The sequence below is a fragment of the Drosophila melanogaster genome, chromosome 2L (genome assembly GCF_000001215.4).
Source record: "Drosophila melanogaster chromosome 2L".
Classification (NCBI taxonomy): Eukaryota; Metazoa; Arthropoda; class Insecta; order Diptera; family Drosophilidae; genus Drosophila; species Drosophila melanogaster.
The window spans coordinates 13,534,728-13,562,562 of NT_033779.5; the positions used below are offsets into that span (position 1 = coordinate 13,534,728).

General features: G+C 39.9%; 6 protein-coding genes across 13 annotated transcripts in view, besides 3 other annotated features; 3 read left to right on the top strand and 3 right to left on the bottom strand.

Moving 5' to 3' along the window:
- B4 overlaps positions 1-14,601 on the bottom strand; it is a 48,705-nt gene extending 34,104 nt beyond the window's left edge. The window contains exons 1-3 of one of the 3 annotated variants that reach the window (NM_001273516.1): positions 14,405-14,601; positions 12,184-12,576; positions 180-299 (exon numbers count right to left, since the gene is read on the bottom strand). The gene's annotated coding sequence lies outside the window, so the exon portion shown is untranslated. Of the gene's footprint in view, positions 1-179; positions 300-12,183; positions 12,577-13,024; positions 13,045-14,404 lie in introns of those variants that run through there. The other 2 variants (NM_057977.4, NM_165046.1) reach the window with 2 other exon arrangements.
- Positions 564-1,051, bottom strand: CG15638 (uncharacterized protein). Its single transcript, NM_135816.3, has one exon. It carries the CDS (start codon positions 992-994, stop codon positions 671-673), a length of 324 nt encoding a protein of 107 aa, NP_609660.1. The 5' UTR covers positions 995-1,051; the 3' UTR covers positions 564-670.
- Positions 6,024-6,919, top strand: CG16852 (uncharacterized protein). The gene is made up of 2 exons (NM_135817.3): positions 6,024-6,337; positions 6,399-6,919. Exons 1-2 carry the CDS (start codon positions 6,073-6,075, stop codon positions 6,845-6,847), a joined length of 714 nt encoding a protein of 237 aa, NP_609661.3. The 5' UTR covers positions 6,024-6,072; the 3' UTR covers positions 6,848-6,919.
- CG9263 (uncharacterized protein) lies at positions 6,911-7,849 on the bottom strand. Its single transcript, NM_135818.2, has 2 exons — positions 7,453-7,849; positions 6,911-7,264 (listed from the first exon to the last, which is right to left on the bottom strand). Exons 1-2 carry the CDS (start codon positions 7,739-7,741, stop codon positions 6,948-6,950), a joined length of 606 nt encoding a protein of 201 aa, NP_609662.1. The 5' UTR covers positions 7,742-7,849; the 3' UTR covers positions 6,911-6,947.
- Positions 7,541-8,906, top strand: CG16853 (uncharacterized protein). Of its 2 annotated transcripts, none has more exons than NM_135819.2 (1): positions 7,541-8,833. In NM_135819.2, exon 1 carries the CDS (start codon positions 7,925-7,927, stop codon positions 8,828-8,830), a length of 906 nt encoding a protein of 301 aa, NP_609663.2. In that variant the 5' UTR covers positions 7,541-7,924; the 3' UTR covers positions 8,831-8,833. The 2 variants fall into 2 exon arrangements, with proteins under 2 accessions (NP_609663.2, NP_001260446.1); NM_001273517.1 differs by having other exon boundaries at positions 7,854-8,906.
- Positions 9,001-9,060: a mobile genetic element.
- An 810-nt stretch (positions 14,602-15,411) lies between the features above and the next one.
- Positions 15,412-27,835, top strand: part of kuz (kuzbanian) — an 89,273-nt gene continuing 76,849 nt past the window's right edge. For 3 of the 5 annotated variants that reach the window (NM_165047.3, NM_001014481.3, NM_001103690.3), the window contains exons 1-3: positions 15,412-15,566; positions 16,415-16,939; positions 24,073-24,105. In NM_165047.3, the coding sequence (NP_723825.1) occupies positions 16,876-16,939; positions 24,073-24,105 (97 nt within the window). In that variant the 5' untranslated portion in view covers positions 15,412-15,566; positions 16,415-16,875. Of the gene's footprint in view, positions 15,694-16,414; positions 16,940-24,072; positions 24,106-27,835 lie in introns of all 5 variants that reach the window. The other 2 variants (NM_057839.5, NM_001103689.2) reach the window with 1 other exon arrangement.
- Positions 23,713-23,761: a mobile genetic element.
- Positions 25,788-27,835: part of a mobile genetic element that runs on past the window's edge.

The window sequence follows — 27,835 nt, forward strand, 5'->3', positions numbered from 1 at the left end:
TAAATCAAGCCATCACGCTTTCCCCAACCAAATTCCCAAGTGCGAAAGGGATTTGGGGCCGGGAATTATGAGAAAGCACAGTCTGCACACCTCCATTTATGTACATATTAACATATGAATGCAACTCGCATATATCGCATATGTATATGTATACATCACATATCTATGTACATACATACCTGTCTCTCTTTGTTGACTTCGTGGAACAACAGCCAAATGCTTTTTGGTGGGCTTCGAATGAGCTTCGTCTGTTGCAGTGCTAAAACTCATAAATGAATTTGACATGGGATCCATGCAGCCTGCAATGAGAAACGGAATTAAATTCGTTAGTATTTTGATTGTCATAATTCGGTCATTGGTGATTTCGCAAATATGCGTGGTATATGTATGTATATATGTTTTGTATGGACTAGCATTAAAAGTTTTATAATCTTATGATTTTTTATAGCATTCATGTTGCATCAAAAATTAAAGTATCAAGCAAATAAATAAATAGTATTTTGTGAGCCCAACATAAAACATCTTCGTTAAAAGAGGAAGAAAATTGAGATCCAAATGACATTATGTACATTATTTCTTTTTATCTTTATTTCATCGTTAGCACTTGAATTTGGCACCACCTAAACCGAATGATTATGCATTTGCAAAGGAATTCTTCAGCCAGGACCCTTCACTCAGCATCCACATTCAACCGCACCTGCTGGCAGAGGTCCTTCAGCTGCTTGCCCGACTCCTCCATTGCGGTTCGCAGCTGGGAGAGACTGATCTGCAGCCGGGCCATGCGCATGTCGCCGGCTTTTAGCCGCACCTCCTGGTTGGACGTAAAGCCGGTGGCATCTCGACGAGCTCGCTGTGGGCGTGGGTGCTGTGGACGTGGGTGCAATTGGAGGTTCCTTTGGGTGACCAGATTGGCAGCCAGACGAGTGTCGGACTCCTCCGTCTGGTCGAGGCCATTGCTGGGTCGGCAGTGCGTCTTGGGTTTCGTTTCCGGCATTCTAGCTTGGGCGGTGGATTATAATCTCCGTTCTAGTCGATTGTTGTCACAAAAATTTGGCTTGGGAAATTGACATCTATGAATACGTATGTATGTATGTATGTCGAAGTGTTTCAAATTGTGACATCATGAGCATGAAATTCTGAGCTCCGCACAGGATGCGATATGGTTCGGTATTTTGTGGTGGCCACCCGGAAAAGTTAGCCGGCAGAAGGGGCAACATGTGTGCTTTGGAGCATACCACTGAACTTTAATTACAATTAACCGCAAATGATGTAGCGCTGCTGGTGACTTGCGGTCATATGCGAAAAAATTATGATAACAAAATGTTAAACCTTCTTTATGCGACTTTAAAATGCCCTTTAATAAATTAAATTGTTTATAATATCAATTTTAAACCATAAAGAAAGGCTACACAATATAGACAGCTATCTTAAAAAAGTTAAATCATATATTTTATACTGTTGCTTTGGCCCTGAATATCAAATTCGACTTGTTCAATGAAATAACTAATTTAAATCAATTACTTAAGTTGAGAGCAATAATTAATTCATGTCTTCCATAATTGAAATCGACATCCCTGGTAGCATCGCCAATGCAGGATACTGCAAAAAAGTGGAAGTAAACCTATTATTGTGCCAGGAGTGCCCAGGCACACAGACACACTCCTTCCAGGAGGCAGGAATCCAGGAGTAACACGGACACGAACGTGGAACGAGAAAGGAAGGGAGGACGAGGAATGGGGCTGACCACATGGGAGGACGAAATGGCATGCGATGGCCGGGCAAAACCAGCTCCTGTTACCTTGCGGAAAATGTAGGGGATGGGGCGGGGGTCTTGCAATTAATTAAAAATACATGCACCGTGAACGAGTTGCAGACATCCTGGCCCTGGTCCTCCTGCCTCCTGCAGCTGCATTAATTTGACCGCAAAATAAGCCAAGTATTCGGTGCAAGGCGAAACCATATCGGCAGAGCGAATATTTTCCGTGCCACCGCTCACCGCTAAATGCATTACACTCGAGACCAGCAAAATGATGTCCTGCTTTCGTACGAGCCCCCCCCCCTCCTCATCACTCTTTTTTCTTCTTCCTCTTTTCTTGTCTGGGAGCCAGTGGTCAGCATGTGGCTGGCAGAAAAAGGTCCTTGTGCTGCCATTCGTGCTGCGTAAGCTGCGTTCATTTGTAAACAACATAGTCATCGCTCGAAAACAATAACAAGCCCAGCCAGAAGGACAGCAGCTAAAGTTAGAGTACGTAAGACCTGAATAATTGAATACACTTTGCGAGCTCTGCACAAAAAAAAAAATGTAATTCAGGCAAATTGAGCACGAGAAATAATTTAAAACATTGTACTGTACATGGGATAATACATATCATAATAATTCGAGAGACTCGCATTTCGTAGATAAAATCATAAAATCAGCAATCGCAAATCAGTGGCCGCCTTCTAATCGGAATTTTTCTGCTATCTACAAATTACATTTCCTGCATTTGTACATATGGCATAGACAAAAGCCATGGCAAATTGCGTGGCTTTTGGCTTATATGTACATATGGTTATGCGCAGGGTATGGGAAAAGTAACCAAGGCCAGGACATCAAATAAAGTTAAGCAAACAAGAGCATTAAGTGCATTGATGTTGTTATTGCCGTTGTCCGGGGAACCCAGAAAGCGTTTCCTTTTTATTTTTACTCCTCGCTGGTCCTTCGTGGTCCTTCGTCGATGCCTTTGCCGATTTAAGGAACAACTTCATTAGGCAAGTGCTCGACCGGCTCCAAGCAGCCTGCTGCCTGTCCTTCTATCTCCTTTATCGCCGTCTATTGATTTTCCTATCAATATTTCCATTCCATTTTACTCTCCCTTATCCTGTCTTTTGCACGGTGTTCTCACGGGCATATTGCATTTCGATCAAATAAATATAAATGCCTAATCATTTATGTTTTTTTAAGAACATTAGCAAGCTAAAAACGTATTATATTTTGGTATGAATTAAGCTTACTTAGCCAATTTAACTTATTGTAAATAAGTTGACCTGGCCAGCACCATTTAATGCTTTTTGTAGAATGCTCTCTCCATGCTAAAACACTAAAAGTAATTCTTTACCTGTGTACCAGGTATTTCACGGTCTGGTTACTTGACAATATGACATCCCTATCCCTATCAGTTTTTTCTTTCTCCATTTTCTATTTGCTCGTGATGTTTTTGCTAACAGACACGGCGAAGAGTGTCAAATGCCATTAAATGCCAACTAACCAGCAGCGGGCCATGTCTAAGCGCCAAGTGGCCAGGTGAGAAAATAGCCAGCTACTGATTGCCACAAGGATGGGGAAGCGGCGGGGATCCTTGGTTGGGGATTCACACGGAATTTTACTTACCTCCTGCCGTAGACAAGAGTGGCAAACGTTTTGACAGCCTCTTCAAGCCTTTGGCAGGTGTAAAGCAATTCTATAACTAAACTGAGTCTTTAAAACATCATGGTGTTTAGTGGAAAGAATATAAGGTATTAGTTAACACGATCAATTTGTGTTTGAAATTGTTTTATATGCTTATGAGCTTATTTACTATAACATACAACTTTGAACTATTTAAACTATTAAGACCTAATGATTTATCTTAACAAGGCAAAACTTCAAGCCAGCTCTATCTGTACATCTTGACCAACATCTGAATAACAAGCCAAGAAATTATGAGCTTTATGATAATAATATGACACGACGAAAATCCGCATCTTGCCAGGCGCTAATTGAATGCATGCTGCGCAAGTGGCAATTCCTTCTGCTCCTCCTGCTGCATCCGAAACTGCCGGCTTTGGCCAAGATGATAAACGAGCTGGCCCAGGGTAATAGGAAACAAACAAGCATTAAGGCAAAAATATCTCTAAACAAATATTATTTACGAGCTGGCCAAGCACGAAGCGCAGACTGGAACTTTTGGCAACGGTTAGACGCCTACTATATATGCCCAGTTGCACCATTTGGTTATATAGAGCGATATATATGTACATATATTCATATATATATATAGTTATCGTGCGGCACCGAAAATAATCAGCCACACCTCATAAATCCAAGAAAAAGGCCGACACATTTTCAGGCAGTGTAATCAGGAAGGTTGCCAAAAACGCGCTGGTGACAACAAAGGGTGCGAATTTAATTAACAATAATTTCAAATGAAAACAGCAATTAATCTAGTGAGACACATGTTTTAGATTATGGGATTTACCTAAGCGTAACGGAATCTTTTGGTAAAAGAAATATCCTTAACATTAATATCCTTGCCTAGCATTATGAAATGATTTTCATTAAATATTTATGAACATTAATATATGTCTATGGTCTTTTATTCTTTACCTAACGTAATAATGATTAAATGATTTTACATCTGTTGTTGTGGCCAGCTTTAAAACGCTTTTTGTAAAAATGTTAATTTATAATCGAATGGATTTGCCCACGAAATGCATTCACGAAATTGGCTTTGTTTAAATCCATTATATGAGACGGACAGCACGATCGATTTGCGTGCCCCTCGGTGCCGCCTCAAAGTAGGCAACACAAATAAAGCTTAACATCATGCCGCCGAAGGGGCGAATTGGGAGCTGCGAGCTGGCGGATAAAGGATGGTGGCCACTCAATCCCAGTTGTTCTGCTTCAACACTTTCGCACAAACACCAATCAACTGGCAGATGAATCAAGCGCAGGCGTTGGCTGCCCAGTTAAGCCCACTCCGTAGCACCCACAGTCCACACAGCCCACGTAAACACCATGCCCCCCATCTTCCCGCGCCCTGAATTCAATTTTTTGGACAGGCGACAAAACTGCGCCACAAAGGGGGAAAAGCGGAAGCAGCGGCAAAGCAGGGAGATGCAGTCCATGGCAACAGCATCATCCAAAGGCAAACACACTGGCCGGCACATGCGAGTGGAAAATCAATAACGTGTACGTTTATCTTATTTTCTCGTCGCAGCGTCTGCTGTCGTTTCATTCCCCTTCTTTCAAATATATATAAATATAAATCTTCGGCGCACTTAAGCCTTTTAAATGATAACAATGGCCGGACCAAAAGAACCATTCCTTCCACCTCTGTTCCCTCAACAAGCCAACGAATAAAAAACACGACCACTGAGTAGCAGGTGCGCACTGGACACCAAAGGACTTACTCTACTATAGGACAGCAACGAGAAAAGTTCCACATCCAAGCCCCTTGGATTTTGATTTCCACACTGCAAATGTGCGTACTTGCTTGCCACATGCCACATGTATGTACGTAGCACCCGGACAAGTCGAGATATTCCATGAATTTATTATGTCCCCTCTGCTTTAATAGAGTTTCATCGAAAAGTTTCCCTCGAACAAATTATGAAATATACGGAGACAGCTTTTTGCCATTGAACGGAAATTGTGGTTTAAATCTGGGGGATGAATTTTGATCTAAAGCGAATGTGCACAAAAAAATATATCAGATAATAAAATGGCAGTTTATGTGTGGCCTGAAGCAAAAGTTTTTATCTTATTTTATTTATTGTGTTGGTATATTAAAGTAGTTGTTTGATCTTAAATTTCGGGGTAAATGTTTTTGACCTTGCAACTTCCAATAATTATTAAAATAATTACATATTTAGACGGTTCTTTTTTTGAAAGTCTTTTGAAAGTAAATTCACCAGGCAAGTGAAATCTCAGTTAAGGAGCTACCCTATATTTTGCTTTGGTTCCTAAAATGCACTTATGCAAAATAACATTAGTGCAGTAGACCGTCATAATTGTCATATTAGACAGGAAAATCCATAGACGACAGTCGACCCTGAAGTGTCGATGGACAGCAGCTTCTGGTTTTGCCCGGCCAGACAGGAAAGGAAATTGCTTAATTTAGCGCAAAAATTATCCACTGGCCAACGAGGCTCAATTGCCGGTCTGCCATGGTCGTTTGAGGCAGATGATAAAGCAACCCTTTGCTACGAATTTTTAGCCAGACTGATTTTAAATGACAGAAATGGTAGAAAATAAATTTAACTCACACTCATGATTTTCACACGAAAAACATATTGAATCACAAAGGCAAGGAGCGACTAGAAGAACTCTACATGCTTAGTTCAAAAAGTGACACTTCTGGAGACGATATCTCTATAACTGCACAAGCAGAAAAAAGAGTGGATGATAGCATCAGAGCGCCATCTATTGGCTGGAATGCTGAGCACAAAGATGTTCAGATTCCAAGGGACCAACTAACCCACAGGCAGATCAGCAAGTGCAATTTGTTTGAGGAATACATCAAGCTCCCAAAGAGTGAATATGGACAAACAAGCCGCATGAAGCGATTCCGATCCGAAGAGTTAGCTATTAAGCAAGGTAAGATAAATGTATAATTCCGTTCTTATTGAAGGGCTAACAGCCTTTGATATCTTAACAGAAGATCAAATCGTGGAGCATAGATCATCGAGTCTTTCGCGGCTATCGGATGTCACAATCAAGCCCACCTGCGAGGTGAGTAGTCAGACTTCGTGGACAGCAGCGGACGAGAGTAATATGAATAGCAAGGATTTGGAGGCGAAGCTGGCGGCTGTACGCGGCGGTGGTATCGATCTCGAAACGGACAAGCCCAGCAAGATCCAGCAGCACACGATCCACATCGAGGTGGAGTCGGTGACATCGGCCACGGCTATGCAAAGACCCCCACTGCACCAAAGGATGTGGCAGGTCCTTGTGCAGACGGCGGATACGATTGTCGCATTCGCCTCTATAATCGGCGAGAATTTAACAGTGGCACTCTTCATTGTCCTGTGCCTGTGGTGCCTTTACCTCTTACTAAGCCACTTTTATGGCAACTTGCAGACCAATGTCGGCATGCCGTCCAAATAATTGTAATAAGAATGATTCGTTTTGCACGTGATTGTATGAGTAAAAATGCAGTAAACAGAATTAGCAGAACAGAGTTCCAACCAGCATTGCGCATTCTAATTTATCTCAACATATTGGGTGTGCAACAACACATGATGGCGAGACTACAATATAGTGCCGAAGCGAAATCGGTTAGCATATAGCAAAAACGATCGGCCAGCGGTGGTCGACCTAGTGCATTTGGAATCTGCATGGAAACGGCATCGATGAATATCGTGTGACGTGTCGATTCGCAGGGTGCCAAAGCCGGGGCAAAGTCCACAGGACAAACTCTAATGCGCCGGCGCGGCTGTTCCGTCTGCACGCCGATCGAGTGGATGTCCTTGAGCACATCGCTATCCTTCTTCCTGAAGATCTCAACATCGTCTTCCGAATTTTCTGCGGGTTGATACAGTTATAGTAACTATACTAAATAAATGCGGGTGACATCTGGTTTCACCAAAATGAAACTGTTTATGGATTTATGACAGTAGTGTTATTTTTCAGAGTTTTCAAGGACAACTCCAAGAGACAGTTCCTATCTTTTTTTTATAGATTGGTTTATGCATTATTTTGATATTTTTTACCTTCCGCCAATGCCTTGGACATCCATCCGTACCAATTCCGTTTGTTTGCTCCGCCTAGATTCGATTTTGAATTGGTGCGTACGGTGATCGAGCTGTGTGTTGCAGCCGGATCACTATCTTCCAAATCCTCAAAACATTCGTCGGCTTGAAAGCCCAAAATATCGAAGAGCCGCTGGCAGGTGTTCTTCTGCTCGGACAGTTTGCGGGGCTCGTTAACGGCATCCTGAACCAAATCGCCAATTAGCAAGTTAATGACGATCGCAGTCTGCGGTGGCTCCCTGCACGCCATTAAGTTTACAGCGTCCACAGATCAAATTTGGAAAAGTATCGAAAAATGTCTTACAAGCTACTGAAGTCAACATAATTTCGGCATATACAAAACGATGTTGACAACTATCACACCGGAACTGAATTTATCACTCAAATTTTGTATTAGCTGGTCAAAAAAATTCCCAGTTTTCAACACAACGCAATGGATAATCATATGGATAAGAACGATGAGGACAAGAGGTCGTCATCCCCGGATTCTCAACGTCAAGTTATAATATATATGCCACCCGCCGTTGAACATGGTCATGTTGTGTATCTAAAAGATGCGAATTTAGGCGCCACAGAGACGGAGGCTTCTGCACAACTCGACCCACAGGAGCATCTTTCGAATGCGGATCGGTTGGAGAACAATCGGGTGATTTCAGAGCTGGATGATGAGCCGAGCACGAGTGCTCAGTCCGCAGTTAAGGGTCAGAAATCAGAAGATGATCAGGGTCACCAGACCAAGACAGGTATTTCAAAAATGCCAGGATCTCCTAAGCAGTTGCACAATGTATTGGAAGTAATCTGTCGCTTCTCACGCGAGATTCCTGATGCAATGGAGGGCCGGGAGCAACTCCAGCCGGCAGTGATTGTCCAAATTCCAAAATATCGCGAACTGGGAACCCAGACCGCTGAGTTGCCATCGCAGTCGCAGCGATTGCGTTTGGATCTGACCGACCTGAGACCAGATCCGAATCCACCGCCCTGCGAACGCACGCTGCACACATTCACGATTAGTGGCAACAATCTGCCGGGCAATCCTCGCCAGCTTCGTCAAACGATCTGCGCGCGAATTGGACGCTCCATCTGTGATTTTGTGGCAGCCTTTTGTCTTTGTCTGCAAGTGAACAAGGATTGTGTCTTCTGTCTGGGTTTTTTTGTGGCCTTTGTGATCAGTGCCAGCTTCCTGACTGCCTTCTTCTACCGCACTCTTACCTTCTCCTCGTCGCCGGTGCGAGTGGTGGCCAATCCGGTGAGCGGCACCATGCGCTATGAACTTGCCACACTGCGATTCAACGGAGGGTACTACTACATCTATAATAGCAGCCAACAAAAGCTTCTCTAATCTAATTGGAACTTGAGTTTTATTTTGGTGCGGGTTCTTTAGCTTACATCTTAAATGTGTGATATAATGTTCTGTTAAAAATAGTGATCGAATTCTTATTGAATTTGTAAAAACTTGTATTATAGTTTAATTTTAACAAAGACTTTTTTGTATACGAGTAACACCTTTGGGTATATTCTTGATCAGGATCCCTAGCCGAGTTGATCTAGCCATGTCCGTCCGCATGAACGATATCCTTAGATTTAAAATACATGTTCTGTTTATTTTTAAGCTGCCTCAAACAAAGTCGGGTTGCGAAACTTTGGAAATGCAAGCAAACCGCATGACCAGGTTCAATCAATGGTCTTTCAGCAGTTTTACTGGTTGTCATGGACTCCAAAGTTTGCAGTTCGCTTACGCCGCTGCCGCAATGGTACTGCCTTTCTTCGCCAACTTTTTCTTGATTTTTTTTATATATTTTTTTTTGAGTTTAACTCTAGACAAAAGTCGCTCTGTATAGCGGGTGGCAGAATGGTGCATGAGTGGATGGAGCGAGGATAGACCTTGTCCGGCTTGACTTGACTTGACAATGGGTCACACAAAAAGTCGGCCTCTGGGTACGGGAAATTGGCCACAAAACGTTCGTCGCCTGCTGTGCCAGGAGCAGGGCGGTCGCCAACTTTTTGGCAAGATGCCCGGGTACAAAGGAATTATTGTTAATATAGGCAATGCCAGCCAGGCCCGGCCCGGCCAAAACGAAGCCCAGCAGGGTGGAGGGGGGCAGGCAATGACCGGGGGGATGTCTTTTCAATATAATTTATTTATGCGAAATATGGCAAATATTCTTTGGAAATTGTATGCCCAAATAAATAACGAACTTTTTATACACTTTGCAAAGAGATTTTTTCGGCATTTTATTTGCTAGCTTTTTTTTTATAGTAGTTTTAATATATTTGAAGCAGAGAGGAATATTTTTGTATTTTATTTAATTAAGCGTTATTTTTTTATTCATATACTTTATCTAAGTAACTTAAATTGGCATAGGACTAATATATATATTTTGCTTATAAGATTACATAGCAATTTTATTTTCATTCCATGCGAATCAACTGGCTTTTTCACAAAGAAGTACCCTTAATTTTATTGACTCTTTGAAGGAGGAGGCTGCTGTCCAAAACGGATGAGCTGTTATGATAGCAAAATCAGCTAAATTGAATTTTACATAATACACTGCTGCTGTAGCCGGGCATATGTATGTATGTACATAAATATCTACCCGATTTTCTGGCACTGTATGCTCAACGAAATTTGTTCGAGGGACAATTAAAGTTTGGGGGAGGGGAAGGCGATAAAAAAAAAGCGCCTGGAATTGCCAAACAATTTTTGGATAACATTTTAAACTTGCTGAGATGGTGGGAGTGGAAATGGTGGCGGCTTCCTACTTTTAAGGGAGGCTGATGATGATGGGGTCGGGAACGAATGTTTGACTTCAATGGGCGAGTAGAGCGACGCGGGCTTCCGCCGGCAGGAAATTGAATTGCACGAACACGCGAAATTACATCATTTTGGAACCACGGTAAACAATTTCCCGTTTGAACCTAACACTTTTTTTTCGCATATTTTATTATTCTCATTTCATTCTCGCTGCATATTTTCAACCAATTTTTGTCAGGCAAATTTTTCGTTGCCTAGGTGCCTGCCCATCCACCAATCCTTGTTAACGGCAATTTGTGCGAAAATATCAATTTCACTTTTTTTCCCCTTTCTTTTCCGTTTTTTTTTTTTCGTGCGACCATTTTGTGTGGGATTTGAGCAAAAGGAGAGCACCCGTGTGTTGCAAAAAAAAAAAAAAAAGAAAAAGAAGAAAAGCATTATGATAACAACAAAGGCAGCCAAAACGTCTGCAGAGCCAGATAGACTGACAGCCAGCATATAGAGTACCGGATACACAGTAGATACATCGATACACATGCTAGGTTTCAAATGAAAAATAAGAATAAAAAAAAGTGGGAGAAAAAAGCGAGAATCCATGGATCCATGCCACTCCCACTGGGGCACAAGCCCTTCGCGTTCTCAAACATGGCAGCACTGTCAAGTTTGAAAGGATTATTGCCACTTGCCGCTTGCGGCGAACGTTCTTAAAATGTAACACGTTTCAAACAAGTTTAGATACGTGTAGTGTATGTTTTGTCTGTCGGTCGAGTAGTCTGGGCCTCGATGGCTATATGGCTATATGACCGTATGGCTGGGCTGGCTAACACTCGTATCTCAGTCGGTATCTCTTCGGGCCAGCGTCTATGTGTAAAAAGTCATCAACGGGGGCCAGTTTGCCCAGGCCTAGGAATCAACAACAACAACAGCAACAGCAGCAACAAAAAACAACCAACAGAGGCAAAAACAAAATACAAACGGCGGCGACTGGTTTGACGAGCTTTTTTCAATGGGCTCGCGACCAAAACCGAAAAAAAAATTACGAAAATAATAAAAAAACTATTAAAAAAAACAGCCCTACACTTGGCTTGAACTCTCCTCTGGCCAGATCTTTAGCCAGCTTCGTCCCGGGTTCAAATCCGATTCCAATTCCGACTCCAAGTGGTTATAAAAATTCGCGCTTGGCGTTTCTTATATTGCCAAAACTAAAAAAAAAGGCGAAGGAGGAATGTTAGACTTGGAGATGCTCTAAGCACGCAAGCCCCAAAAAAAAAAAAAAATAAAAAAAATCAACACACGAAAGACAAACGGATATATAGTGGTCGCCAAATATCAAAGAAATTCAAGCTCAAATTTTGAGGCAGACGAGGGGAGACAATTGTGTAAGATTGATGGGAAAGCTGAGGTCATTCATCATGCGATTCCCGTCTTGATTGGACAGTTCACAAGGCTTGATAGACGAAGGTTTCCAAATACATTTGCCACCACACATATATTTATTATCGAGGATTATCTTATAAACGTGCAAAAAGGGCAACGGAAGGCTCGAATTCGATAGGTTGCTGGGCACACAGTAGCAGATTTCCAATCAAGCTTTAATCGTGCTCAAAAGCATCTAAGGAATCCATAAGCCATGTACTTTATAATATAGAAAACATACATATGATATGCTATATCACAAAGCGATTTTCTGGGAAATCTACGTCTTATAAGGATATTTAAGGATTCAGCACAAGGAACTGGCTTGTTGAGTTATTAGCACCTTTTTTCAAATGTTCTAAATAGTAAGAAAGTATTTGAAAATACTTTAAAGAGGGGTCAAAGCTCACAGCGTTTGTGCTGCAAACGTCCAGCACTTGACTTCCCAAATTCGAGGGACTCTAGGTTCACCCAATTTTACGACTGCAGGGTATTTTAAATGCAAGACTTTAAGTGCGACTCACCTTTAAGAGGGACTGGCATTGGTATTGGTGTGCGAGTGTCTGGCTGCCAGCGGCATTGGTATGCGTGTGTATCTGTGAGTGCTGCTGCTGCTGCTGTTGCTGCATCTAAAATCTAGATGATGACGATGGAAGCGATGCTGCACATCCTGGCGGCCATCTTTTCGACTGGCTAAATTAACTTTTTGAGCCGCCTCTCACATGTTGTTTTCTCCGGCGTTGTTGCTGTTGTTGTTTGTCGATTAACACTTCGTCTGCATGGTTATATGTATATATGGATATATATGTAGGAATAAATTCGTTTAGACGTTTTTTTTTTTCAAACGGTTTTACGAGCGATTTAATATTGTTAAATTGATTTACTGCTGGCCGTGCGCACAAATCAAGTTTTTTTGGCTTTATGATTCGTCGAATACGGAATAAATAAATAAATAAAGCCAAAACTAATCGACGGAAGCCCCGAAAAAAAGCTTTTGAAAGTGGCCCACGCAGGCGGCAAATAGCAATAGTTGAGAAATGAGATAAATAATGGCAAAAAATCCAAATTAAAGTGTAATAAAAAAAAGAGGTCTAACCACTTTTTATTTTTTTTTTTTTGCCTTCCACCAGCCGAACAGCTGAAAAAACACAAAACTGTCGACGAACCTTTTGGCCATTTGCAGCCGGTTTGCAGGGGCAGAACCAATTAAAAAATAAAACCAAAAATAATACAAAAATAGTAAAGAAAACTTTACAAATCAAAAGTAAGTAGGGGTAGCGCAGAGAAAATTAAGGAAAATCCGAACCAGTTGCAAAGCGCCAGCAGCTGATCCACCGGAAAAACTGAAAAGCGCGTCTACACAACCTGAGCAAAGGACCTGCAGCCGGGCACTGAAATTCCAGGAGCAGACCGCCTGCCACGGACGTCAACTTATGTAAAGCCGACTGCCGACTGCCGACTGCGAACTTCGGCCCACATCGCGCTGTTCACCGCCCGCCCTCCTCCACCATCGATTCACATTCACATTTTCCCATTTTCCGGCATTACTGCCGAAGTAAGTGCGTGCGAGCGAGACGCCAGCAATGCAATTTTGCGGGCCAAAGTCAGGCAGTTAACCAGCAGGCTGGTCCGCTTTTTCCTCCTCTGCTGCTCCTGCTGTTTCTTCTTCTTCTTCTGCCTGCTTCCTGCTGCCTGTGGCTGGCACATCTGTGTGTGTGTGTGTGTGGCGCCTGCGCACTGAGCGCACAGCTGACGGCGGTAGGGACCAGGACCGAAGTCCTTCAACATCGGGGAGGGGCAAAAAGCTAATCTCGGAAGTTTCAAGTAAGGTATCATAAAAAATCAAGCTCTTTAGCGTTTTTGGACTTTTACTATTTTGTTTTATTCATCTTCTGGTTAAGAGAATATTCTGCTATAAGAACTTTCAAAAAATTTAAAAACAATGCAAACTATAAGATATTCAACCACAATTGTATAAGCCACGTGATTTTAACAATCACATAATGCCTAGACACACAAGTAACCAAACTTGAGGTTGACAAACTTTCAGCCACCTTATGTAACGTGTTGCTCCCCGAGATTTTGACCGCCCAAGCGTGAACCGTCCCTGTAGTCAGAGGTTTAACCTCTGTTGCTAGGCGCCCGACGCAGTCCCTCCACTGCCGACGCCGGCAGAGCTGCGCCGACTGCCGAGCCAGCTGATTTTTGTGGCAGAGCCGAGGTGCCGTGGAATGGGGATTTTCCCGAAAAGTAACGGCTCTTTCGGGAAAAACCGTTTTCCGTATTGATTTCGGGGGGCGCTGCATGTGAGCTTCCCATAAACCAAATATGCATTCTAAAACGCCCGATGAAAGGAGTAGTTAGCTGCAGTTGGAACGAAGGAGTGGGGAGGGGAATCGAATGAAAAGAAGAAGAAAACAAGTTCTGGGCGCACAGTGGGGCAAGCTTAGAACTGTAGTGACCACTGTGCGGCAGCAGTTGAGCTTCTAGTTTGCAGTAAACGCTTCGGTCTCTCTCTCTCTCTCTCTCGCTCACGCAGGAAACCTGTTTTCGAGAATCGTTTTTTATAGCTTTTGCCACTTGCCACCAGACCAGGCCAAAATAAAAAAAAAATAAACAAAAAGTATTTCACAAGTTTTGTTTGCTTGCTTCTTTGCTGTTTGTGTTGTTGTGGTTGTTGCTGCGCTTGCTAGTTGTTTCGCTTCTGTTTATCATTTACTGTTGTTGCCACCGTTTGGCGTTTACCTTTTGCACAATCTTCGTTTACATGAAAGCGGCGACGACACGCGACCAAAGGCACACACACATTCGCACCTACACCCACACACGGACGGGGAACGCGGACAGACACACGGATACGTGAACGCAGACACGAGGTAACGGTAACGGACAGAGAAAGCGAGCACGTCCACCCGCAGCAACACTCGATGAGCATCTGACGAAGTGTTGCCAGGTGACACAACTCAGAGCGTCTTAACGAGTTTATCACTAAAAAATCCGAGCATGTTAATAATGAGCGCGCGATTCAAAATGGTTGTATTTTAACGTATACTCAAATTATCACAGTAAGCGATAGGCAAATTTAAATCAGTAGATAACCATAGCAAATGGCCCTATCCAGCTTATTAGCATAGCAACAAAACAAGCTTCTGATGTAAACAGCTTATTTGTTAAATATATCAAATTTCTAATAGTTTTCATTATAAATCTAAAATATCAAATGTGGCAACACTGGTTCCATATGATAAAGGTTGCCACCAGGCGTAAAAATATTTTCGTTGAAGTGGACGAGGGCTGCAAAATAAAGTAATTTTGGCGCCTTTTTTGAATTTAAGTGTTCAAAAAAAAATTTATGTAAATGAACGAAGAAGTACACAAGCTCACAAAACAAAATGATTTTAATTTTAATTCAATTAAACAAATTCTCTTTAGAGTTTAAAATATTATTTTGCAATAGCTTAATTTAAATAACATAAATAACATTTGTATTTGCTGTATACCTTATGCGTAAGTATCAATAATGTTTAAATATGTTTAATTAGCTGAAAAGTAAGTGCTGTTGCCTAAATAAGTTTTATTTAATGAATCTAACTATTATTAATATACTATAGTGAATACGATGAGTCATTGTATCATCTCTCGTCAATATCAGTATTAACGCACACGAAAACTAACGCATTAGAAAGATTATCTCTTTTTATGATACTGGTCACTCTAAGACTGAAGTACATTTGTATATGTGGTGAGAAATCGGGTAGTTTAAAAAAAACCACCAAGCGAGTTGGACGCGTAACTCTTTGTAACGGATCTCGGAACGCCGTGGGAGTCGGAAAATCGCTGGACGCGTGTTCGTGCGTTTGCATGTGTGCGTGCGTTCGTGTGTGTGTGTGTGCTAATGTGCGAGCGGGTGAGCGAATAAAAATAAATATATATCGTCAAGTCAGGCTTAAGAAATGTGCGCTAATCAAAGAAAATGCCCCCAATTCTGGCCAATTGAGAATTGTGGCTAAACAAAAAATTCGACCGGAGTTCAAGTGAGTGCCAATTGCGGAGACAAAATGGCTGCATTTCAACGCATTTAATTTACTGGCAACACATAGCAAACGAGAGTGAGAGAGAGAAATGTAGAGAGGCAATCCGAGAAGCAACATAAAAGAGAGAGCATGAAAGAAGTACAAGACGAGGCACACGAAAATAAGTAAACATGCAAAAACATTGTTAAATTAGCCCTATTGCGAAGTTAAACTACACATAATACTATTCACGAAAACATTTTTCTGTTTAATTATTTTGAAACAGCATTGTAAACAAATCGATTTGTTGTTCTTTTGTGCCAGCAACAACAAGCGTTTTAAAAGCAACAATAATTAATTTAATGCATTTTGTTGCGTTTGCGCCGCAGCTGTCGCTCTCTCCTTTTCCGTCTTCCGTCGCTCTTTGTCGTCTCTGTTGCATCTCCCTCTCTTGCTCTCCTCTCCGCGCTTGCTCATTGCCTCTGTGTGAGTGCAAAGGCCAATAGCTGTTTTTGTTGTGATTTTATGTTTGTTTGTATTGCTAATGTTTTGGTTTTCCAACTATTCATAAACTTATTAAACAAGAAAAAACGCATACCGAACTTATGAATATAGCGTAAATAGTAAAAAACATAATTATAAAAAAAACAATAAAACAAATAAAATTGCCTATTTTTATATTTAAATAGTATATTTTTAATAATATTAAATCAATCAAAATGTCTCGCTCTTCTGCCTTCAGAAATAAACAATCCAGTGAATAAACACACAAAATCAATCAAAAAAGAAGATTTTTCTTTTTTATTTTCGCTTTTAATTTATTAACGAGAAAATATTGGAATAAAACAAAAATAAAAATATAAGAAAAGTGTACGTGACAAGAGCTCGAAAAGAAGTTGCAACAAATAGCAAAAATAATTCGTGCGTGCGAAAAAGTGCTGCGAAGTTTTATGGCCCATGCAAAAAGTGCTAAATTTGTAAATGGCATGGAAAGTGCAAAGCTCTGATTAAAAAACCCGCGAAGATTGGAGTGCGAGGTGCCGCCCAATAACGCAACCAACTACTGCCACAAGGAAATTATTAAGACCAATCAACGACCTTCGCGGAAATAAAAAAAATAAAAAATAAAACAAAAGCAAGCAGAAATTTGGTGCTAGTTCTGTTTAGTCGACAGCCATCCACGTTGGATCCCCATCGCAAATAATGTCATCAAAATGTGCTTTCAACATTGTATTCGTATCGATCATTTTCATCATCATCGTAAATGGTAAGTTCGAAAAACTAACATTGATTAACAATGTAATCTAAATGGTTTCCGTTCCTATTTCATATAATTTTTTAAATATTTTAATTTAAAAATACATAAAGCATTGGTGTTTTTTTTCTGCACTTGACTCACTGGCAACCGAAGAAACCACAACAATCGGGGCTTAAAATGAAATACAGCCGAGGGTGCTGCAAATGACGCATAGACAATAACATTGGAATAAGTGCTCAATCAGGCGGAAACAAAGTTAACATTTTCACCCAGAACCCTTCGAGCAACAAAAATAATTACGTACTTTGCCAGGATAATTGACGAGTGAAGGATATTAGGGGGAAGGGGAAGGGTATCGTTTTGAGGGTGGAACACAGAGGGTTTCTTATAATTTTAGTAGACACTTTGGGTAATTGTCTTTGGGTTTTCTCGCCTCCCTAACTATGCTGTGGGTGTATTTTGTTATTAAACAAATGGGGTTGCTTTGCATAATTAATTTAATTTCGCTATTGTCACTCCAAGCGAATTGACAGAATGATTTTCTTGTGACCCAGAGTGTTTGCTTTCAGCAATATTCTCACTTGCAGGTGCCAAGGTTTCAAACTCAACCGACTCTAATAACAATCTATATAGCCGTGAATGTACTTTTTTTACACTTAAGTTAGCTACTCATATATGTATGTATGTTCATGTAAATATACAAATTCAGATTCTACCTATTTATTTCCACAAAGCAAGTCCATTGTTGGGGCAAAAAGAGCGAAGAAGGCGAAAAGCATAAGGTATAACGTGAGTCATGAAAACCTGAGTAAAGCTCAGGGGACTCATCCATTTTTATTGTGAAATCGTTAGCTTGGGTTTAACAAAAGGGGACTTACAAAATTTTAAAACTATATACTTCGGTATGAAACACACAGTAGGAATGAAACATTTAGCTTATACATCTACATATATAAATATATATATCAGAGTTGTGCTACTTAATTTATGAATATATTGTGTTTTGTGATAAAAAAAATGTCGTTACTGCATTGAAGACCGTTTTTTCGCCACTTCAACTAATTTGTTTGCATGGCAAGATTTTCCTAAGTTCAACGTTACGAAATTCGAGGCGGGGCGAGGGATCATGACAACAACTTCCACTCTTGGCTAATTAGCCAAAGTCAAGCAACATGAACATGGGTAAAAGAGTGAGGATTGAGGGCCAAGAATCAAGCCAAGAAGAGTGGCGGAGGCAAAAACTGGTTTATCCACTTGGCCGGCTAATCTGACAACAAAGAAAGAGAGCAGACATAAGAACCGAGAACCCAGAAGCGAGGCGAATAGAAAAGGCCAGAGACAAACAAAAAATCTGCGAAAAAGGTCAATGTCTCGGCATTATCTGTCTGGGCTGCACAAACCATATTATAATGATTAAAAATGAAAAAATTATAAAAAAATATATATATATATATATGCAACAGCTATCGGAGAAGAGTTTTTCTCCCACAAATAAGCAGCGGAAGCGAAAGAAATATATAAACCAAAAATGCTGTGAAAAGCAACAGTTCTGAGATACAGTAACAAGATACAGCTGGGAATTAAGATAAAGATACTGTATCCGTATCTTAGTTTCAGCTTGAGATTGCGGCTACTTTTTACGTAACTTATCTGCAGTTTTTTGGTTTCGTTTTTTTTTTTTTTTTGATCTTGAAAGAGACAAAAAAAACTTGAAGATTCGCTGACGAGTGAAATGAGTTTCTAGAGTCACATCTGGGTTTTTCCGGATTTTATTATTGTTATTGATAAGCTGTTGACTAAAAGTTGTTTCAAATATAATTTCAGTCGGGCAAAAAGCTTTCATAAATCACATATAGGAGATGTGGGAGAGTTTAGGATGGGAGGAGAGTTTAGGATGATAGGGCCCAGAGAACAATGGACACTTTGCCCGGGCATTTATGCAATTTTCCTTTGCTTTATTTCCCGTACGTGCCGAGTGCAACATAGTAAACAAACAAATAATGAAGCCACCATCGAAATCTAGAGATGACAACGTGACCGTGGATGAAGAACTTCGTGCTGTTTCATAATATACTCGTACAAAGAAAATGACCCACAAAACTCGTGGGTTTATTTGGTGAATCCGACCCAGATGATAGACGCGTTTGTTCTGTATTTGCCGTCGTATCTGCCAGATACAAATGTATCTGTCATTGCAAAGTGTGTTACTATCACCAGGCGGCTGACATTTATTGTTTGCCGAGTGCCTCTGCCAAATAAATGAAATAAAATGTAATAAAAAAATGAAATGCATACATGTAGCATTTATATGCGAATGTATACATGCGGTGAATAAATCCCTTAAGCTTGTTGAATGACTGAAGCGCCTGGCACTTCAAATTGATGAGTAGCTTTAATGAAAGGGCGTGACTCGATGTAAATTGCCCTCTTCTAGGGCGCTGCACATGCAGGGAAATGTAAATGGCTTTTCCGAGGGTGAAAGCATTGGTTGAATCGACACAAATGTCGTTATCCTGGCAGGTGAAATTCGTGTTGGCAATTTCCGTAACCGACTTAAAGGTTTTTGCGTGCGCATTTTAATATGCCAATTATAAACATAATCCGCCAAATCTTTATCTGATATATGATTTTAGTATATTTAAAATGGCATAAAATATATGGACGTTAAAATCCGTTTTTTGAGACATTACTAATTATTCTAGATATGGGCTTAGCACTTCCTTTGGGAAAGTGAATAATGTGTGCTCTTGAAACCTTCATTTCCACCAGGAAGCCCAAAGTTAGCCACTAAAAATGCGCTTAAATTGGATTTTATGTGAGTATTATGCTGCCTCATTATGCCAAATGGCCTAAATAACAATCAAAGCGGGACTCGCATGACACCAGTGGATTTGGGGAGTTTGAGGCCGGAGACTTGGAGGTTTGGTAGAATTTAATTAAATTATTAAAGTTACGCGGTAAGCCACAGAAATACGAGGGGTATACATAAACAAACAGACGAGCATCAGACAAAGGCATAAAAACTTTTCTTTTCTTTCCTTTTTATTCCCCTTTGCTCCCTTTCTTCCCCTTTGCCCCCATTTCTTCTCTTTTTCCCCCCAAGTCAAGTTGCGAAGCATAAACAAACAGAAGGCAAACGATTCGCCAAGACGGAGATACATTATGCACAGACGCAGCTACAGATACAAGATACACCATACACACTACTCACCATCGCACAGCAACAAAGCGAGTGAACGAAAAAAAAAAACAAACAAAAATGAAACGGGGAAGCGCTGATAAAGGAGAAAACTAAGAGAATAAGACCAAGTCAAAGAACATTTTCGTGCTGGCATTCGCTTTTCGCATTCGCATTCAACTGCAGATTCACATTCATTTGACTCGGGCACACAATTACCCACATAGATACATATTTATCCAGATATACATATGTATATGTATGCATAGGTTCGTCCTTTAAGCCGCTGGATATGTTTTTTTTTTTTTGGTTAGAACTCTGTTTTTGCTTCACACTCATATTTTAATAAATTAATTATGGAATCTTGCAATTAACTGTTGGGATTTTTGGGGGGAAAAGGAAAGTTTTTAAAAGTGAAGTATTTATTTATTATTACATACACTTTTTTATATATATCGTGTTAGGCTTTCGAAATACCTATGCATTAAGTACATATATGTTTTTTAACAATTACTTTCACTTTTTACTCTTGTGGGTAAGAGCAATTCTGATTTTGTGAAATTTCTGCCTTCTATTTTCCTCATTGCTGCTGTCTTCATCTTTATGCGTTTTTCCACTTTGTCTGTCTCGCAATTTTCTTATTGTTGCTCGGGGTTACGACGTCTAAAGTTGGCTGGAAAATGGGAACGGGTTGCTGGGGGGGAAAGGTCGATGATGATGATGGTGGTGGTGGGGCGGCGTTGGCTTTTATTTTTATTGTGTCTCCACTCTGCCACAGAAGTCGACATTTTTGTGCTGTGCGCTTTTCAAGGGGGTATATTTATCATCATCCCCTTTTCGGCTTGCGCCCCTTTGGTGTACCGGCTTTTCCGGCATTTTTCGTCGGTGTGCCAAAGTTGATTTTCATTAGTTTTAATGCCGCTCATTATGTTTCGGGCTCTGTCGGTCTGCCCGTCTGTGTCTGGAATCTCTGTCTATCTGTTTTTCCCCATGCCTGCGGGGCGAAAACTCGCATCACAGGCGACACCGTGCACGCAGATTGCTGCCAATAAAGGCAAACTTTCGGCCAAAGAGTCGTGTGTGCGGTTAAATATTTCATTTGCCATTCCGGTACTCAGATATCCAGAGGAATGTGTGTGGATGCGAAAAGTTTTCACGTCGATGATTGCTGTGCATTTTTTTTGGGAAAAAAATATGTCTATATTACTTTGCTAAGAAAAACTAAAAAATCAGAGGGAAGAGACTTTTATAAATCTAAATACATACGAAAGATTTATTTTTTAAATTTGACATAGTAGAGAACCAAATAAATCCGTTCGTACATTTCAAAAGTAAAAATTTCACTGAGCATTCTTTTAATTACTGCATGATCGTATTATTTATTTTGCAGCTTAAAGTGCACATACATATGTAAATATTGCCAAATGCAACAGCAAATAGTTGCAATATTTCTGCTTTTTAACATCATACGATATATTCCTCTTTTAGCCTTTTATGTATGCTGACAATATAACTGAATTGATATGCAGCAAACAGATATCAAACATTTCCATAAAAGCAGCCAGTGAAAAAAAATTGAAAAATGGGTCTGCCAATGTTCGTTTTTTTCCTCAATCAAAAATGGCATTAAACTGTACATAAAGTGTTAGCTTAAAGTTGTGAAATCATTTTTAGGAAACTGTATACCATTTGTTGCATACACAAATCAAATACCTTAAAAACCATAGTACTAGTACTGGAACTAAATGAACTAAAAATAATTTAATTTTCACAATACTTGTAGTAAAATGGCAACAATAAAAAAGCAGAACATAGGACTAAAAGTTAAAAATGAAAAAAGCAAGAAACTAATAATTTTAATGACTTGAAAATGTATAAAAAATTGCTTATCACTTTTTTTTTAATGCTGACCAACCGCAAATTTACGCAGTAGCAAAAAGTCCTCATTGGTTTGATTTTTTTTATAGATTTTATCTATAACAATGATTTTGTTGAATCTGGCAGAAAATTTAAATTATTTAAATTATAAATAGCCGTTGGTTCATTTCTCGGTTTAGAATTCGAAATAAATTGAGTAAAATCAAATTAAAGAGACATTAAAAACCATTTTGAAATTCGAATATGTATGCTTTTTCCCCCGAAATCTTACCAAATCGAGTAAATGAATGGGCAATGTTAGATGTACATATACCAGCAATGCTTCAGTTCACTTAAATTTGATTTATATACCATTCATTTGTATTTATGTATGTAGGTTGCCATGGGTGATAGAGGTACGTAGAAACTGAAATGAATGTGTAACAATCTGAGTGGCGTTTCCTGCAAAAGTGTATTTCATTGTCATATTTAGCATAGAGATGAATGTTTTAAAACCAATATACAGTATACCCGTATATAAATATAAATTAATAAAAAAAAAAAAACAGTATTATTCCTATATAAAAAAATTCATAAGTTTATTCATATAAAGACATCAAGTGTATTTGAGAAAATAAAGTAAGCCTATTAATCGAATGCAATTTATTACCAAAATACAACCCTTTGGAAGTAACTTGCTTATGCTGCACCACCAAAAAAACACCCTTAAAATAAACCCCAAAAATTGACAGTACATAAAAAGCTGCCAATAAAATTGTGCCACAATTAAAGAAAAAACGCATAGAAATAATAAATAATTTAAAGCTTGCCTAAGCTCAATAAATTACATTAACGATTCACTTGGCATCCGTTGAACAATTATAGATTGCAATATTAACTTTTAACTTTCTCTGAAGCCTTTTGCAATTTGGAATTATACATTATTTAATTTCTTTTGTTACTACAAAATCTCCATACTATGGAGAAATTGTACATTTGGTTCAGCGTTAATTTTATGTGTCAGCAAATAAGAATAGAAACAATACCACATTTTACGGTGAATATAAAATGTTGACAGTCAAATGAAAATAATTGTTGCAAAAAACATTTCCGTGTATATTTATTTGTGCACGAAAATTCATTTACCTGTCGAACAAAATATTTAAATGAGCACGGGAATTTTAATGAGTGCGTAAATAAAATGGATAAAATTTTATTCGTTTTATACGTCGAATTTTAATTCAATAAGATAGATAGTATTACTATTAGATAGTATAGTACTAGAGTACTATTAGATAGCTTAAAGAATTAAGAAAGGGTCATTCACTACTCACTCTATTATTATACATATATCTTAAGATTGCATAAGCATTGTTTGATGCTATAGATTTCGACGTTTTACGAGAACTTTAACTCATTATATTATTATATATCTTAAGATTTTGGTTCTCAATGACAGCATCTTTGTTTGATGGTATAGAATTCGACCTTTAACGAAAATTATTCTCGTTGGCTTGTCGGCCTGTCAGGAAGGAAATATTTTGCCCTCCCATCTTATTTTTCTGCCCTTCGCCGAAAAGCTGCACTCTGCTTACTGAAGTGGATTTTAATTTGAATACTTTTGCGTGTTTTTGTGCTGCAAGCTTACCCTCTTTTAATAAAAGAAAAAAATACCTGAATGAGTGGAGTCCCCTTGCCGCTTGTCGGGTTTTGTGTGCTGCTCGCATATTTTGGTCTTTGAGAATAGATTTAAAACAAGAGAGAACGCTGTAGTCGAGTCCTCGACTGCCAGATACTAAAAGTGAGTGGGAGAAACTAAAAATATTGTGGGCATATCAATAGAATTTTGGAGAAAGAATACTTAAACCTTAATCAAACTAAAAGTTTTCAGCTTTTAGAGATTCCGATTATGACAGACAAACGGAAAGACAGATGGACGGATCCTGTTCCAATTACTATTTCTGATCAAGAAACTATAAACTTAAGAGGGAAAACGAATTTTGTATACCTTTATATTCTAAGAGTAATGGGTATACATTCCAGAGAAATCCAATTAGTAAACTTATGAATTTATCTAAAATTGAAAATGTTTGCTTTATACTTTCAGGTTACGCAAAAGATATTTCTGGAGTTAAAAGAGGTAAGCGTACGTATAAGTTAAATTGTTGGCTAATGGATTGCGAAACAAACTGTAGATTATAATCTTGGGTTCTTGGGTAAACTTTAGTTTGAATAGGAAATTTAAAATTGGATTTCAACTAGGTGTTCGTAGTAAGTCAATTATCTGACTATGAATTTATTGGAATTCGTATTAGGAAGTTGAATATTTTTTCAGACATTTATTCATGCATTTGTGGTTTGAAATGTAATAGTATTTGATTATAAAACACTGATTGCTTTTTTGATTGCTTGTGTATTGCTTTTATATAGTTAAACTGTTGCGGTTACGTTATTAATTAATTCTTGGCGATCGGAGACTGCTAAATGCTGAATCGGAAAAGCTGAAAGTGTTTGCAACTCCCTTAGTTTCAACTCAATCTCTTCCACATATATGCACCTATTTTTTTTCCTAGAGCTCCACACATTTGGACCATTCACACGCCGGCACTTCGGCACGGCTCCCCGTGGTGCAATTTATAATATGTGGCGGCAAAGGAAGTCGAAAAAAGAGTAGTTGGAAAAATGCCCGACGTCGAGTAGCTCTAGAATTCGTTTAGGCTGTCCCCACTCTTGCTAGCCAGCCCACTCGAAACACCGGGCTTTTCCTCAACTCGTCCACGTTTTTCCAACCATTTTTCCACCTTTGTCACCATCTTTTTTTTTTCTCCTCCTCAGCCCTTGCCTTTTGCAGGTTGCATCGCTGTTGACTTGTCAGTTGACTGACGGGCAAAAAGGAAAAATCGCAAAGAACTGCAAAAGTAGTGCCTTTTATTCTGTTTTGTTTTTTTTTCCCCCGCTCATGCAAATGATTGGGTCACTCGACAAGGCGTGGCACACATGTATTAAATATATGTATGTATGTATATAAAATTGTTCGATTTTTTATGATTCAATTTTATGCTTGTAGCGGTTGTGGTTCCTGGCCAAATGGCATAAAATCAATGAAGCTGCGGCGCATTTGGCTTGGAAATGGTGGCCATTTTGAGCGCCCCCGCCCAGCTGATTGTCATTATTTATTGAAAATATAGTTTGATGAGTTTTTACTTGGCCCGATCCCGAGGGAGCAGTGCGGTCGCGCCAGTTGGCAAAAGCTGCAGATGCTGCCGCGCGCCCACACACCTTTTTCCGAGCCCCGGAAAACTCCTTCTTTTTTCCGGCAGTGTTGTTTTTTCTGCTGCGGTCAATGGAATGGCTTTTTGTGTCTGCCTTCTGTCTGTTTGCCTGTCGAGGTTGTGTGTTTTTTAAAATTGGTTAAATCAGCAAACTTTCACCCTACTCCTCTTTTTATTTTATTTTATATGCTCCGTGGAACTTTAACTTTTTTGTTAGGGTTTTTTTTTTATGTTGGCGGTTGACGAATTCATAAATTGGCGGTTAGATGTGCATATTTTTGTCTGATGAAATTCTAATTTATTATAATTAAATTTTATCTGGCAAATATTTTTAGCAAAAAATTGTGGGAATATTTAAATTACTATCTATAGGATAAATAACAATTCACATTGTATCAGAATCATTATATTCATTTGAATTTAATATCCAATGGAGTGATACAAAATAACGATCAGTAATATTATCATAAATGTTTCGTTGCAATTTCTCTTCAATTGCAATTTGCAATTGCAATTTTCTCTCTTCTCAAAAAAAAAAAAAAAAAAAAATAATTCGATCGCCGACGTGTGAAGACGTTTTTATCGTGCTCCGCACAAAATCGGTTGTTTTGAGTGAAGTGAACGCCAAATAAAATAAACTAAATAAAAAATCTGAAAGCGAAAGAGACGCTCTATGCGATGCAAGATCGCTTAAATACATAGTGAATTGTTATCTTAAATAATAAAACTATGAGTCAGAATGACACTCGCGCCCAGCGTCAGCGCGAGCATGACGAACGCCGACTCTCAATTCAGCGCAACAACGCGTACTTCTCCTACGTCTCACCGACAATCCCAAACGCAGACATCGAGCGGTCAATAACCCATAGCCCAGGAAACCTTCTTCTACCAACAAATCAAGAAAGAGCGCGCTCCTGCTCTCCCGCTCTATTGGCTCCAACAGAAGCCCCGCTACCTCCAACAACAACAGCTGGAGAGGGACCGGCAGCCCGCTCTGCCTCGTCATCGGCTGCACCCGCTCACGGTCTGACTAAGTCAGCGAAAGCAAAACCGCTAGCAATAAACGGTACTGCTGCACTGCCAGCAAAACAAAACGAAAACGTAAACAAAAAAGCTGGGTCGACCTGGCAGACTGGAATGGACCGCTACATTACAATAAAGCGAAAGCTCAGCCCGGAAAATTCAGATTTGGGAAACAAGCCGAAAAATACACGCGATAACTCTACCTTGATCAAAAATGTAGCCCCTGCAAATACCAACAGATTTGCCTTGCTGGTAGATACCGCTGAGGACGTGCCGCTGGGATCCGTTGATATCGAACCGAAGAAAACAAAGCCTCCGCCAATATACATCCGCGAGAAGAGCACAAGCCGTCTTGTAAATACTTTGATTGGCCTTATTGGGAAAGATAGCTTTCATATAACTCCCCTCGTAAGAGGTACTATCAACGAAATCAAACTTCAGACGAAAACGGAGGACGACTACAGAAAAGTCACAAACTATTTTACCGCACAAAAAATAGGCTTCTACACCTACCAGCTTAAAAGCAGCAAGGGCCTGCAAGTAGTCCTGAAGGGCATTGAGTCTGATGTTACGCCCGAAGAGATAACTGAGGCGCTAAAGGAAAAGGGATTTTACGCCAAAAACGTGTTCAATATCAAAAACAGAAACAGGCAGCCCCAACCACTCTTCAAGATTGAGCTTGAACCAGAAAACAAGCCTCCTAGAAAAAACGAGGTTCACCCAATTTACAAACTCCAGCTCCTTTTGCACCGTAGGATCACGGTAGAAGAGCCGCACAAACGCAACGCTCCTGTACAATGTACAAACTGCCAAGAGTATGGCCACACGAGGTCATATTGTACACTTCGCCCGGTGTGCGTAGTCTGTGGAGATCTCCACGACTCCAAACAGTGTCAAATTAACAAAGAAAATGCATGCGAGAAAAAATGTAATAACTGCGGGGGCAATCACACAGCAAACTACAGAGGCTGTCCAATCTACAAAGAGCTGAAAATCCGTCTTCACAAAAGAATGAACACGGCGCGGGCACACCAAGGATCAGCTACCCTGATACCATCAGAGACAAATCCTGAAGTAATTTTCTCGAAAGCAGCTAGTTTCGCTCCCTGGCCTACATTCAACACTAACAAGACAACATTTGCTAACGTTTTAAAATCAGGTATGACGCCTCCAACCCAAAACTCCCGAACTCCACATGAAGTGCACACAAAATTAGACACACAACAAAACTATCACCCAGCTGCGCAGCAGGAAACAAAAACTGAAGCTATGATGCAAGCCTTACAACAGAGCATGATGGAATTTATGACATTTATGAAGACCACCATTCAAGACATGATGCGTAATCAAAACCTTTTGATACAAATGCTTGTAGCCCAACAATCAAATAAATAATGGCTACCTTACGCATAGCTACGTGGAACGCCAATGGCGTCTCACAGCGCAAACTTGAGCTAGCTCAATTCCTACATGAGAAGCATATCGACGTAATGCTTCTTTCGGAAACTCATCTCACAAGCAAATACAATTTTCAAATAAGAGACTACCATTTCTACGGTACAAATCATCCCGACG

Coding starts and splice junctions, on each gene's coding strand:
- CG16853 (NM_135819.2), top strand. CDS start 7,925: ATGGATAATCATATGGATAAGAACGATGAGGACAAGAGGTCGTCATCC.
- CG16852 (NM_135817.3), top strand. CDS start 6,073: ATGCTTAGTTCAAAAAGTGACACTTCTGGAGACGATATCTCTATAACT. Junction 6,338..6,398: donor AGAGTTAGCTATTAAGCAAG/GTAAGATAAATG, acceptor ATATCTTAACAG/AAGATCAAATCGTGGAGCAT.
- CG9263 (NM_135818.2), bottom strand. CDS start 7,741: ATGGCGTGCAGGGAGCCACCGCAGACTGCGATCGTCATTAACTTGCTA. Junction 7,265..7,452: donor GTCCAAGGCATTGGCGGAAG/GTAAAAAATATC, acceptor ATCAACCCGCAG/AAAATTCGGAAGACGATGTT.
- CG15638 (NM_135816.3), bottom strand. CDS start 994: ATGCCGGAAACGAAACCCAAGACGCACTGCCGACCCAGCAATGGCCTC.